The following is a 13,166-nucleotide window of genomic DNA, read 5'->3' on the forward strand; positions in this document are numbered from 1 at the left end:
ATAGCGATATATTTAAATTTCATTTTTGTTTCCTGTTTTATAATTCTAACTCATTTATATAATCTATATTTGTATTTTATTTGATTATTATTAGTAATATTTGACACTATAAACAAAATATAAAAGACATCATCATACCTAAGAAAAAAAAATACAAAAAAAAAATTAAAAATATATACCATGTTGTCCTATACGATGAAAACTTCATTAGTGAACAGAAACACTTTAAGATTGGTGCTTAAAAATAATATCACAAAGAAACATCTTGCATCGACATTATCAACAAAATTGTTAGTCTCAAACGGACAGATGAGATACGTTTCCCAATCCATACCTTCCAAAAAGCCTCATGAAGTCGTTACCTTAACTTCAAACAATTCCTCGGAACAACATCCTGGTCATCAAGAAGCACCAATTTCTGATCCATCCAATGCCGCTTACTTGAAAACCTTATCCAAAAGTGAATTGATATCCTTGGCTATGATTGGTTTTTGCAGTATTAATAAGCCCATGTTGGACCTGGTCATCAAAGTTTTCCCATATGTCCCATTATTTCTTATCAAGCTTTTTGTTTATAAATTATATTGCGGTGGCGCTAATTTCAAAGAAGTTGTACAAACCGGTAAAAATTTGCAAAAAAGAGGCATTAATAATATGATGCTTTCCTTGACTATGGAAGATTCAGAAGGGACCAAAAATATTGATATTAATTATATTGTTGATGAAACAATCAGGTCTATTAAGGAAATTTTAGACCCTAACTTAGAACAACAATTAGTGAAAGCCTCCAGTGTTGAAGAAATTAATGATATTCCACCAGGTTATATTGCTTTAAAACCCTCTGCTTTGGTATCCAATCCAGCACAAGTTTTGTTAAACTTCAATAATCCAGAGTGGAAAAGTCAAAGGGAGGAACTGATAAAGAACTGTTCAAAGATTACTCAAGTAGTTTATGATTTAAATAAAGAACTATCATTGAAATACCCTCAAAGAAAAAGTCCCTTTTTCATTTCTGTTATTGATGCCGAAAAATATGATCTTCAAAAAGCTGGTGTGTACGAATTGCAAAGAATTTTATTTGAAAAATTTAATCCACAATCCGAACCAATGATTTCTTGTGCTGGCACATGGCAATTATATCTAGTGGATTCTACAAAAGATTTACAAAAGGAGTATGAAAGGGCCTCTAAAAATGGTTACAAGTTAGGTGTTAAAATTGTACGTGGTGCCTATATTCATTCTGAAGCAAAAAGATCTACTATTATTCAGCCAACAAAAGAGGCTACAGACTTAGTATATGACAAAGTTATGAAACAAATTATTAATGATTTGTTACAAAAGGGGGAAAAATCTACCTATGGTCATTTAGTCATTGCATCACATAATTATAAATCACAATTGATTGCCAGCGAAATGTTGCACAATATATCTAGTAATAATAGTGGTAAATCTAATATTGTTTTGGGTCAATTGTTGGGCATGGCCGACAATGTCACTTATGATTTAATTCACAACCATGGTGCAAAAAATATCATCAAATATGTTCCATGGGGTCCTCCACTAGAAACTAAAGATTATTTGTTGAGAAGGTTACAAGAAAACGGTGATGCTGTTAGAGCCGATAACGGTTGGCCTTTAGTTAAATCTGTATTCAAGACCTTGTTTTCCAGTTGATACATATATAATTTTTCCTTTTCCTATGATTATTTGTTTTGATTTATCCTTTATTAAACATTTATATATAATTACATATTGCCTATCGTATTTTATAATATTGCAATGGTAAAGTTAATTCTGTCTCTTTCTTTCAACAAATTACTAAAGATTATTTTTAGCTCTGATTTCTTTGGTTTATTGCACACGGCGCTTTCTAAGAACTGATCACGTGCTTTATACTTGCCAGCTATCTAACAAATTAACGTCTAAATTTTTTTTTTTTTTTTTTTTTCCTTTTGTCCTCGGGCTATTTTTAAACGTTAACCGGCTGATAGATTTAAAATACTTTCGATATTCTTTTTTTTTTTTTTCTGTGAATTCATAATGAAAAAAGAAAAAAAAAAACAACTTGTAGAGAAAAAGCAAATATATATCAACATCTATGAAGTTTGTTGCTTTAGTGTCTGGAGGGAAGGATTCGTGCTTCAATATTATGCATTGCCTTGCACAAGGGCATGATTTGGTAGCGTTGGCCAATTTGTATCCTAAAGATGTTAATGAACAAGAATTAGATAGTTTTATGTTTCAAACTGTGGGACATGATATTGTGTCCTACTATAATGCATGTACCGGATTGCCACTTTATAGACAAGAATTGCAAAAGGGAACATCCTTGAACGTGAATATGAATTACACAACAACTAAAAATGATGAAACGGAAGAGCTATACAAACTTTTGCAGAAAATAAAAACTGATATCCCAGATATCCAAGCTGTTAGCGTTGGTGCCATTTTATCTTCCTATCAAAGAATTAGAGTTGAAAATGTCTGTAGCAGACTAAACTTAACAGTTTTAAGTTATCTATGGCAAAGGGATCAATTAGAATTAATGTCAGAAATGTGTGAATTTTCTATTAAAAATAATCAAAATAATATTAATAACGACGTCATGATGGATGCTAGGATTATCAAGGTAGCCGCAATTGGATTAAATCAATCTCATTTGGGGAAATCTTTACCAGAAGTTTTCCCCGACTTGGTAAAACTAAATAAAAAATTTGATGTGCATATTTGTGGTGAAGGTGGTGAGTTCGAAACAATGGTTTTAGATGCTCCCTTTTTCAAAAATGGGTTTTTACAAATTGAAAACATCGATAAATCCGTCAATAGTTCAGATGGAGTGGCTAATGCGAAATTAACTGTTAAATTTATCGAGAGAAAATTGGATATTAATGAGCAAATCCAACTTTTAAAGGAAAATTTACCTAAACCCACGCTACTAAATGAAAAATGGACGGCATTGTATGATAAAGTTAAAACAGAAGGAGCAGTTGAAATAGAAAAGAAAGATAAAATTTTGGCCATTTCACCACCTTCTTCTAACATTACCAGCCCATGCGTACCTATTAAAACCTCTATTAATTTGTGTGGTGAAAGAATGTACATTTCAAATATAAATCCAAGGAACTGGGAGTATGGTAATTTGGAGGAGCAAGTGAAAGATGTTTTCAACCAATTGGACCATATTTTAAAGAAGCAAAGATTATCTGTTACTCAATTCTTATCGTGTTCGCTTGTTTTGAAAGATATGTCTACATTTACAAACGTCAATCGATTTTATAAAAACTTTTTTAATATTTCTTTACCTCCATCAAGAGCCTGTGTGGCCTCTAAACTGATTAAAGGCCGATTACAACTATCTCTAATTGCAGACTTACACACAGATGCTCCTATCAAGGATCAAGAAAAAACCGGTATTGATCACTCGGACCAAATGAACGAACAATTAGATAGAAACAAAAATGGTTTGCATGTCCAAGGCATATCTTACTGGTGTCCTTGTAATATTGGTCCGTATTCACAAGCTACCTGGAACCAAGATTTGAATAACCAGCTCACATACGTTAGCGGTCAAATCCCTCTTATTCCATCAACTATGGAAATTGTTAACAAGCGATCTGGTGAATATAGTTCTGTTGTGGCATTAAGACATTTTATTACATTATGTGAAACTATTGGAGCAAATAAACCAATACATATGCTATGTTATGTTTCCTGTGAAGAAATAGTGGATATTATCAGTAAAACATGGAAGTTATATTGTGATGAAAAAGCTTTTTCAAGTGATGATGAAGCAATCGATATAATTAAATCCTTAATAATAGTAAAAGTGTCACAACTTCCCCGTGGCGCAATGTGTGAATGGGGTGGAATGACTTGTAGAACCTATCTGGCTGATCAAGAACTTGATGTGCAACTTTCTAAATTGGATTTATTGGATAATGATCCTGTTGCTTCGTATGAGGGGAAAAATGATTTTTTTAATATAAATATTAAAAATTCAAAATATACAAATAAATTTTTCACTGGTTTTTTTGATACAGAAACTGAGTTAAGGAATTTTTTATTAAAGTTGGCCACATTCTCTTTTCCACATATCAAATCTAGATATCAGATAACAATGTACTTTAATCCACATTTTATTATGGAAAATGATGTTTTTGATCCTTATAATAATATCGAATATTATCCTGTAGAATCAGTATATGATTATGAAGGAAATCAAAGAAAATTTGGATTATTTATGTCTATTAGTTACTAGAATATAATTTTTTCTTTTCTTAATATGTGATTTGTAAATATGTTAATCATATCAAGTGATTTATGTTGAGAGCATTCCTTTTTTAGTTTCACACTGCTTCAAAGAAAATTTGTATAGAATTGATATTTTTTTATTCGTTTAACAAAATAGCTTATACTGCAATTTTTTTAGACCAAAAAAAAGTCTCTTTTTTTACAAAGGATTGCATATTATTTGTATAATCCTTCAAATAGTAAAAAAAAAAAAAGAAAGAAGGGAGAAAAAAAAAAAAAGACTTTTAATATATAACCACTTTATTACAAACAGCACTAAATTCAAATAAGAAAACTAGAAAGAAAGAAAAATCAAATCAAATCAAATCAAATAAATAAATAAATAAATAAATCAATACTTAAATATAATAAAAAAAGATAAAGTTTTCCTCATATATTCATAATGGATGGAATGTCAGAAGTTGAAAAATTGCATCTAGCTTTGGAAGTGGAATTGTCTAATTGCAAAGACCTGAAAACTTTAAAAAGAATGCAAATAATTACCAGATTATATAAACAGAGAAAAGCTTATTTGGAATCTTCAATTAATCTGATAAAGGGGCGTTTTGATCTTATTGATACTGAATTTAAGGATCAATTAATTAGAAATTGTTATGACATGGAATATGGGTATTTGCTATATAATGAAAAGACTAATATGGACTCAAAGAACAACGTTGCTAGAATCAAAACACATCCCAAGATTGATGTCGAAAATTCTAAAACACAAGATATAAAACAAAATCCAACTTGCCAACAAAATAAAAAGGAATCTGTTGTAGGAAAAGAAGTTACCGTATATAAGAACCCATTTTTGGATAAAAATAATAATATTTCTTCTGTGCCCCAAGTTAGCAATGTTAATAATAACCATTCTGCTATCAATACTACCAATATTGATACCAATGCACAATCGAAACATAATAACACAATCCCAAATTGTAACAACGCCCTTTCAAGGTATAATAAAAATAGTCATTGTAGCCATACCGAAATAGCTAGGTATAATTTTAAATCAAACTCTAATTATAGGAGGCCACCACACGATGTTTTTCAACCCAACACCGCATCAAAATGGGATGATAAACCAACCTTTATGTATAAACTTAATAATAGCACAATTATTCCAAGCAAGACTACAACCACACCACAAGAGGCATTTACATTTCCTCAAAATAGTTATTATAATAACCTGAATTCTATGAAACCCTCCATTAGCTCTATTTCTGGTAATTCTGTTGCCATAACATCTGGATATAAAAACTATAATGAAGGTGTAATGGATTATTCAAGGAACTCCAATAATTTTAATTTTCAAGGTAACACTGGTTATAACCATAATTTGGAAAATGGAAAAAAACCATTTTCATCAGTTTTAAACGGTAACTATGAAGTGGAAAATAACAAAACTCTTGATCTAATGCACTACTCAAAAGAAGTCAACAAACCTACAACTAATATAAGTATAGCAAAAACATCAATTCCTAATAAAATCTATAATGATACAAGGGAAGACATTAATGCTTCTAATTTAAATCAATTGTTGGATCTTTTAAGAACAGTACATCAAACCGCTTCACTGCCATCACTACAGAATTCTTCTGCATACACTCTAGGACAGCAAACTCTCTCAATTTTACCACAGCAATTGAATTTGCCGCAAAGGTCAGTTAACGCACTACCTTCAATACCATATCAACAACAACCGATATACCAGGAACAGGGACATTTTTATGACGGAAAGGCAGCCAATACAGTAAATGATAAAAAGTTAAAAGGACCATATTTTAAAAAAGTGTCTGATAATTCAACAGACGTTAATAAATGGGGAGCTTTAAATTCAACTTATAAAAATGGGCAAAGACAAGTTTATAGTACAAACCCAAGGACCACCAGCGAAAAAAATACTAATTCAAGTGATGAAAAGAACACAAAGTCAAAATTCACAAAAGATTTGGAATTACTTAGGGGCATTTATTCAAGATCAACCAATTGTAATGAATCTTCTAGGACATCCAACCGAATAAATGACCTTAAACAAAAAAATTCTAGCATTTATTATGGGAAAGGTCATGAAATAGATGGTGGGATTAACTATAGATCAGGTTCTTCTTTCAGAGCTCCTAATCATTTTAACAAGAATATTAAGAAAAAAAATAATAATAATAATAATTTAGTGAATAACATTTCCGATAACAATATTCTTGGTAGAAATAAACATTCTAGTGAAATTAAAAAAGATAATGGTAATCGGAACAACAATAACAGTGGTAAAAATGTTAAATCAAAAATCCCAAAATCACTAAAAAAAATTGGCAAAATAGCTAAAAAATATGATCTTCAGTAGTTCCATTCATAATGTTAATATTCTTTTTATGACATATATATATAGAGAGAGGGAAAGGGATAAATAGACAAATATACATGCGTACTTAGGTTGCTTAATTAAAAAAAAAAAAAAATGAATAAATGACTTGATTTGAAAAGTAAATTTAATTTTTATTTATGACATATTTTTTTTGTTTCTACCAATAAAATAAAAATGCCTTAGTAATACAAATATACACACAAATTAACTTCAATTGATTGCTTTTAATGTTTCTTTTTTTTTTTTTTTTTTTTTTTGTTGGTTACCTAAATAACCTCTTTAACTTATGACGTTTCTTGTGTTTTTCTTCTTTTTCTTCCTTTTTTGGAAGTACAGGAGTAGTTTCTGGTTTAGCAATAAGTTCAGACCTTTTATGGACATGAGCAGCCGCAGCTGGTGGAACTATAGCTTGATCAAATAGGAAACTAGGAGCAGATGTTTTTTCTTTCATATCATCTTTTAAATTCAACTCAGACCGGTCAAAGGTTAATCTTTCCAGAGACTGTAAAAATTCTAAGGGAGTAATGATACTATCACTACCAATAAAAACATCCTTGTTTTTTAAATTAGACTGATCGTATGCTGCTTTTAATTCTCCATAAGTTACACCCCCCACAATGTAATAAAAAAACCTTTGTCTTGAAATAGCTGGCTTATTCGGATCATTTCTTCTAGTGGACCATGCTGCTTTATGTCTTGGGTTTCTTAGGCTAGCTGAGGTACTAGAGTTTGCTGGTTGTAAATTATCTTGCTCTTCAGCATCTAAAATTTCAATCGGTTTATCCTTTACGTATGGGAAGTCTTTTTCGCTTAAAAATAATGGATTAGTTATGGCTTGAGATAAAGTATTCCCTACGGCAGGAATAAACCTGGAAGTGTTATATATGTTCGTGTCATTGACTATTGTTTCGTGTAGCCATGTTTTAGAAAATGGTTTGTCTTTAGCCTGGCTTTTAATTAGTTTGAACCCTAAATGATCAAAATTTTTAATGGATGCCATAAAATGAGAATAAAAGTTGTGACCTTCAGTAACACCACTAAAAGAAAGCAATTTAAAAAAATCCTCTTCAATTAAACCACCCCTGTATAGAGCATAAGAAATAATATATCTAACCTTATCTGTAACATTTGGCTGCGGAGCAGATAGAACATTATTGATTAAGGTATCTGCTAGCTTTTTACATTTTTCGCCATTTATATCATGTCCAAAGCCAGCCACATTCTGTTCAAAGTCCGCCAACAAAGCCAAGGTTCTTTGGTCATTGATTTTTATGCACTCGTCGATTAAACTTCTGTGTAAAATAAACCTTCTTCTTTCCTCATCAAAATCTTTTAAATGAGCTACAACACTTAATAAATCAGTAGTAGTTTTGACTTTGCTTCTATCCACCAATAGCGGATTAGAGGCCACAAATGATTTTATTTTGGCATCCAAGTATTCCTTGGCATCAATAATATGTTGATGCTTCAATTCACACCAATCTGGGTCCACTAAATCCTTTAATTCTGATTGCTTGTTTTCTTTTTCCCCCTTTTCATTCTCTGCTCTATAGCTATATATATCATTGGAACAGTTCAATTCTGGAACTATATCATAAGCCATCGCCTGATAAGCAAAATCATGTAAAATTAGACTAAACAAATCTAAAGATCTTTCGGTAATAATCAAAACTGATCTCGGTCTTGAATTAGCTGGCGGAAATTCAGTATGCTCTCTCGCATAATCATCTAATGCCTGCTGAAATTCAAAAGCCAATTTCTTACCAACAATTGTAGCTTTGGATAGTTGATAACTTTGCTCTGAGGGTTCTGAATACCTAATGATTGGATACTCACCTGTTACAATACATAAATTCAACAAAGATTGGACAGAACGTTGAATGTTAATTTCAATCAATTCATAACAACTCTGATTATAAAACACCTGTAATGGTTGATCAATACCAATAGTCTCAAAAAACTGAGATTCTTTAGGTATAAACCCCATTTTCACTTCTTCGATAGACGCAATGTATTGGGTGATATATTTTTTGGACTTTAAGTAATTGGACAAACTATTATCAAGTCCTGGCAAAAATCTAATATGTGCTTGTTTATATTTGGGTGGTCTATTGGAAAAATCTGCATCCATACAATTGATGTTAAGCTTGGAAGGTTTTAAAAAATAAACAACTTCAACTGATGGTTGGCCCTTTCTTTTCGGGGAGTCAATTAAATCCATTGCAGCCACATAATTCAAAACCTCTTTAGTATCAACAAATAAATATTTTAGAACATGCAAAACATCCTTGTCTAGAACCAGGAATTTTATATCATGTGCAGTTTTGATTTTGTTTAAATCTTTTAGAAATTGGTCTTTTTGCAACTCAATTAGGTTACTCATTGATTTTTTTTTTTTTTTTTTTTTTTTTTTAAATATAAAAAATGGTTGAAATGTAACTACTGAATTATTTATTATAATTCTCTTCTTTTTTTTTTTTTTAATAGAAGATAAAATAAAAGATACATAAAAATATGTTCACTTTAACATTTTGATTATAAAAAAGTCATATAAATACGACAAATAAAATACAACGAAAAAAAAAATAAGAAACGAAAAATGAAAAACGAAAAAAAAAAAAAAAAAAAAAAAAAAAAAAATTGATCTGGTCCTTCGGGCTTTGATTGCCAAAAAATTACCTTCTAAACGAATCCGCCAGAATAAACCAAGGACCAAGTCAAACTTTGACCACCATCTAAATAACCACGATTAAAATTCGGTGTATTAAAAAATGCAAAACTTGCTTTTGGATCATATAATGCCAAATTCAACATCACTATACCCTTCCAACCATCATTTATATTGTTGACAACTGGTGCCAACTTTTCTTCATACTCTTGTCTAACAAATTCTGGAGACCTGATAAAAGAAGAGCATGGAATTATAGGTATAGCATGAATCATCTGTATGTATTCGATATTGGTGCCAAAATAAGTGGTATGATCTATTTTGTTTTCAAAAAAAATCCCACTAACCTTGTTTTTAATAAAATTAGGTGGTTCTACTTTGTTATCGTCTGTATATAGGAAATAGTCATTAAATGATACTTTCATAATCCCCAACATTAAATCACCGATGTTTTGTAAGTTTTCATTGTTTGTTACATGACCCCATAACTTAATTGCATAAGCAGCATTTGCATCTTCTGAACTGGATTCTTGATCCTTGCCATCCCCGCTTGCAAATAACCCTTTGGCCCAAGAATGCCCGCCAAACCAATCAAAGGATCTGAATACAGGGAAAAAGTCGTCATTTATATTTGGATTGGCATAATCTCTCAACAAGCATTCCACCCAGTCCTTATTCGTTAGCAACCAATTAGAATTTCCAGATAATTCTTTTTCTATCTGTCCAATAATTGCTGCTGTAATAATATGATAACCATAATGGAAATGATGGTCATTATAATAGGAGTTTCCAAAATCTTGAGCATTTGTTCCAGATGAAACTAAACCGCCCCACGTAGTATCATACTGTAACGGTAGAATTTGTTTGTTTTCAATAAATTTTTGCAATGCTGTCTCCAATTCTGGTAATAATTTTTTGGTCAAGGTTAAATCTTCCAATACATAGTAACATGAGTATAATATCCAAGCATATTTAGCTAAAGCTTTCCCACTGAAATACATTGAATCTAAATTTGTTTCAGCCAAAACATTTGATGTTTCAACTTCTAGAGTTGCGGCCTTAGAAATAGAACTTAAAACATCGGGGGAGTATTTTGCAGATTCAGTCCCACCATTAAATGTACTACGTTTAGGAGCAAATAGAATATCAGAAGGAGTTTCCACCTGTAATTGCAAAATATTGGTTATAAGACCTTGCATCAAGCCATAAGTTGTTGAATCTAATTGAGTGGGAATTATTTTAGATAACGTGCCTTGTGTGAATGTAGAAAGATGATGCGGCAAAGCATAAAGTAAACTACATCCACTGTTTGAATTTCCCTCCACTACATACACAAAACTGTATTGTCCCAAACCTATATCTGATGCCACTGATCCATTCAAATTAACATCCACTGGATAACACCCTGCAGCATTATCGATCTCAGCTATTGTGTCAGCAACAATTTGAAAAACTGCCTTGTTACAAAATTTGTTTGCTACCAAAGTGTTACCATCTACCCTAGTTAAGGTTATTTCAGTGTCTGAACTTGATATGTACAAATTCCATGAGACATTGTTTTCCAACAATAGCTTATATTTTTGCATTCCAGCACGTGGAGGTGGCATTGCTTGGATATCTCTAAAACCGACCTGAGAATAAAATTTTGGGGTCAAGTTATAATAGATCGCAGTAACAAATCCCATACCCTGTATGAGTGGGAAACGTATGTATTCATTTTCAGATTTCATCAATTTGGTTTCAATAGACATGTGCCTGGCATTTTCAAATCCAAGTTCCATAGAATTAATATCCTCTGCATAACTGAAAACAAAAGACTTAATTCCCGTGGGACTGAAATAATATTGGGCTGGATCGCCGGCATCAGGTGGTCCAAAAACTCTTTGTTCTTTTTTAATATGAGAGACAGCCATACCTTGGAAATTATCTCTAGACCACCAAATAGAATAGGGGTGTGTCCAAACAGGATTGTCTTGTCTATCTAAAAACATATTCCCGTAAAACTTGTTTGTTTCAACTGCTTTATTGTTATTAATTTTGACAAAATTTTTTGGCAGATTGACTTCATGCAATTTCTTTTGGAAAATGTCCAAGGGTGGTTTGGTAGAAATTGGAGTCTCGAAAATAGAAGCACCCATAGTATTTGAATCAGGCAATGTTGGGCTTTGATTATTAATTGGAAGTTGTTCATGGAGCCTCAAATCGTTTGGAATTGGAAAACGTGGTCGGTTATAGCCCATTTTGTTAGATATTAATATTTGAAAGAAGCTTAATAGTAGGAAGGTAGAAACTGCTATAAAATAGCCGAAATGTTTTAGAGCAGTAATTTTGACAGAGAAAAAATTGAACCTTGAAAGGATTTAGATGTTTATTTGGTAAAGTTTTTGTATTTTGTTAGCACTAAGTTGAATTGGTAGCTTTAAACTTCTTTGTTATTTTTGTATATCTTTGGTTATTTTAATTTCAAATATTATTATGTAGAATCTTTAAGAAACAGTATTTTTTTTTTTTTTCTTTTTCAGAACTATTTCATTTATATGTAGAAATAATGTGATTTTAATATTTTATTTGGTAAAAAAAAAAAACCTTGAAAAGCTGTACTAGTTTTTATTTCACTTTATCCATGAACTTTTTTTCAACTTGTATCAAAAATAAAATAGGGAAAAACTTTTTTTTTTTTTTCCTTTTTTCCTTTTTTTTTTTTCTCGGTTCAAGCTCAATGTTAAATTCTAATTTAAAGGTACTCAAATGTTATGTTCGATACCGAAGATCTTTTATATTTTTTGAGTTTAATATCTTTTATAATCAAAATCAATATGGTACAACAGTAATAAAAATATCTAATGGCAGAGATACCATCAAATGTTGTTAGTCAAGAGCTCACATCGACATTGCAAGAATGTTTAACACAATTAGAACAGGAGTATAGGATTATTGTATTAATCAATCACAGAAACAAAAATCAACATAAAGTGGCAACTTGGTGGATGTCGTTTAACATATTGAAAAGAAAAACGTGCAAAACAATTCATTTATTAAGGTTATACTTTGATGCCAAACAACTGAATCAAAAAATCATTCAAAGCACAAAACAAACTAAAAAAACCAAAGTAATAAAAGAGAGACTAAAGAAACTACGTAATATTAACCTTTATTTAATAAGTTTGTACGATATTCTTTGTTATTTTCAAAAAAAACAATTAAAATCCATATATTATAATTTTAATGGAATTATAGCGTTGGGACAATTCGCCACTTTAGGTGTTGTGTTAGTTGGAATATTAGCTAGGATATATTCATTAAGTTTAAAGTTAACCAACGCAATAACTGAAAGCGTCGAGGAAATTAAAACCAGATTAAAGAGGAACACAAAATATGAATTGGACAATAATATTGATAAGGACAGTGAGGTTGATGATATAGGAGAGGAAATTGTTTTAGAACAAGCCCAGACATCAACGGCAACGCTAAGAGATGAAAAATCAAGGAAAAGACAAATTACTTTGGATGGAGATGAATTTGTTGAAAAGAAAAAAAAGCCGGTTAAAAAGGTAAAGAAAAGTAAAAATAAAAAAAAGGGAAATGCCATTGATGATATTTTTGGTTAATAATACCGGTGAATTATATGAGTTATATGGATAATTACAACATTCGTGAAATATTTTATATAGATTTGGTTTGTACCGGTATTCTAATCAAATAATTGATTCTTCTCAACTATATAAATATGGTCTCAAACAAGTTTAAATATATTAATAAAAATTTGATTTTTTCTGTATAATTATATACTTTTAGCTTTTAACTACAATCAAAGATTTGTTTGTAAGCTAACTTTCTTTG

At 30.8% G+C, this 13,166-nt stretch overlaps 6 protein-coding genes across 6 annotated transcripts; 4 read left to right on the forward strand and 2 right to left on the reverse strand.

Annotated features, from left to right (window-relative positions):
• Positions 1 to 180: 180 nt before the first annotated feature.
• PUT1 (proline dehydrogenase) lies at positions 181 to 1,674 on the forward strand (the record flags this gene model as incomplete). Its single annotated transcript, XM_046080597.1, has 1 exon — positions 181 to 1,674. One exon carries the CDS (start codon positions 181 to 183, stop codon positions 1,672 to 1,674), a length of 1,494 nt encoding a protein of 497 aa, XP_045935936.1.
• A 424-nt stretch (positions 1,675 to 2,098) lies between these two features.
• On the forward strand, positions 2,099 to 4,258 carry DPH6 (diphthine--ammonia ligase; the record flags this gene model as incomplete). The annotated part of the gene is made up of 1 exon (XM_046080598.1): positions 2,099 to 4,258. The coding sequence occupies one exon, from the start codon at positions 2,099 to 2,101 to the stop codon at positions 4,256 to 4,258; it is 2,160 nt and encodes a 719-aa protein (XP_045935937.1).
• A 435-nt stretch (positions 4,259 to 4,693) lies between these two features.
• SCDLUD_001793 (uncharacterized protein) lies at positions 4,694 to 6,637 on the forward strand (the record flags this gene model as incomplete). Its single annotated transcript, XM_046076861.1, has 1 exon — positions 4,694 to 6,637. The coding sequence occupies one exon, from the start codon at positions 4,694 to 4,696 to the stop codon at positions 6,635 to 6,637; it is 1,944 nt and encodes a 647-aa protein (XP_045935938.1).
• Positions 6,638 to 6,920: 283 nt separating this feature from the next.
• On the reverse strand, positions 6,921 to 9,041 carry SEC1 (Sec1p; the record flags this gene model as incomplete). Its single annotated transcript, XM_046080599.1, has 1 exon — positions 6,921 to 9,041. One exon carries the CDS (start codon positions 9,039 to 9,041, stop codon positions 6,921 to 6,923), a length of 2,121 nt encoding a protein of 706 aa, XP_045935939.1.
• A 299-nt stretch (positions 9,042 to 9,340) lies between these two features.
• On the reverse strand, positions 9,341 to 11,566 carry ACF2 (endo-1,3(4)-beta-glucanase; the record flags this gene model as incomplete). Its single annotated transcript, XM_046080600.1, has 1 exon — positions 9,341 to 11,566. One exon carries the CDS (start codon positions 11,564 to 11,566, stop codon positions 9,341 to 9,343), a length of 2,226 nt encoding a protein of 741 aa, XP_045935940.1.
• Positions 11,567 to 12,169: 603 nt separating this feature from the next.
• RMP1 (Rmp1p) lies at positions 12,170 to 12,934 on the forward strand (the record flags this gene model as incomplete). The annotated part of the gene is made up of 1 exon (XM_046080601.1): positions 12,170 to 12,934. One exon carries the CDS (start codon positions 12,170 to 12,172, stop codon positions 12,932 to 12,934), a length of 765 nt encoding a protein of 254 aa, XP_045935941.1.
• Positions 12,935 to 13,166: the final 232 nt, after the last annotated feature.

The sequence above is a fragment of the Saccharomycodes ludwigii genome, chromosome II, assembly GCF_020623625.1.
Source record: "Saccharomycodes ludwigii strain NBRC 1722 chromosome II, whole genome shotgun sequence".
Taxonomy (NCBI): domain Eukaryota; kingdom Fungi; phylum Ascomycota; class Saccharomycetes; order Saccharomycodales; family Saccharomycodaceae; genus Saccharomycodes; species Saccharomycodes ludwigii.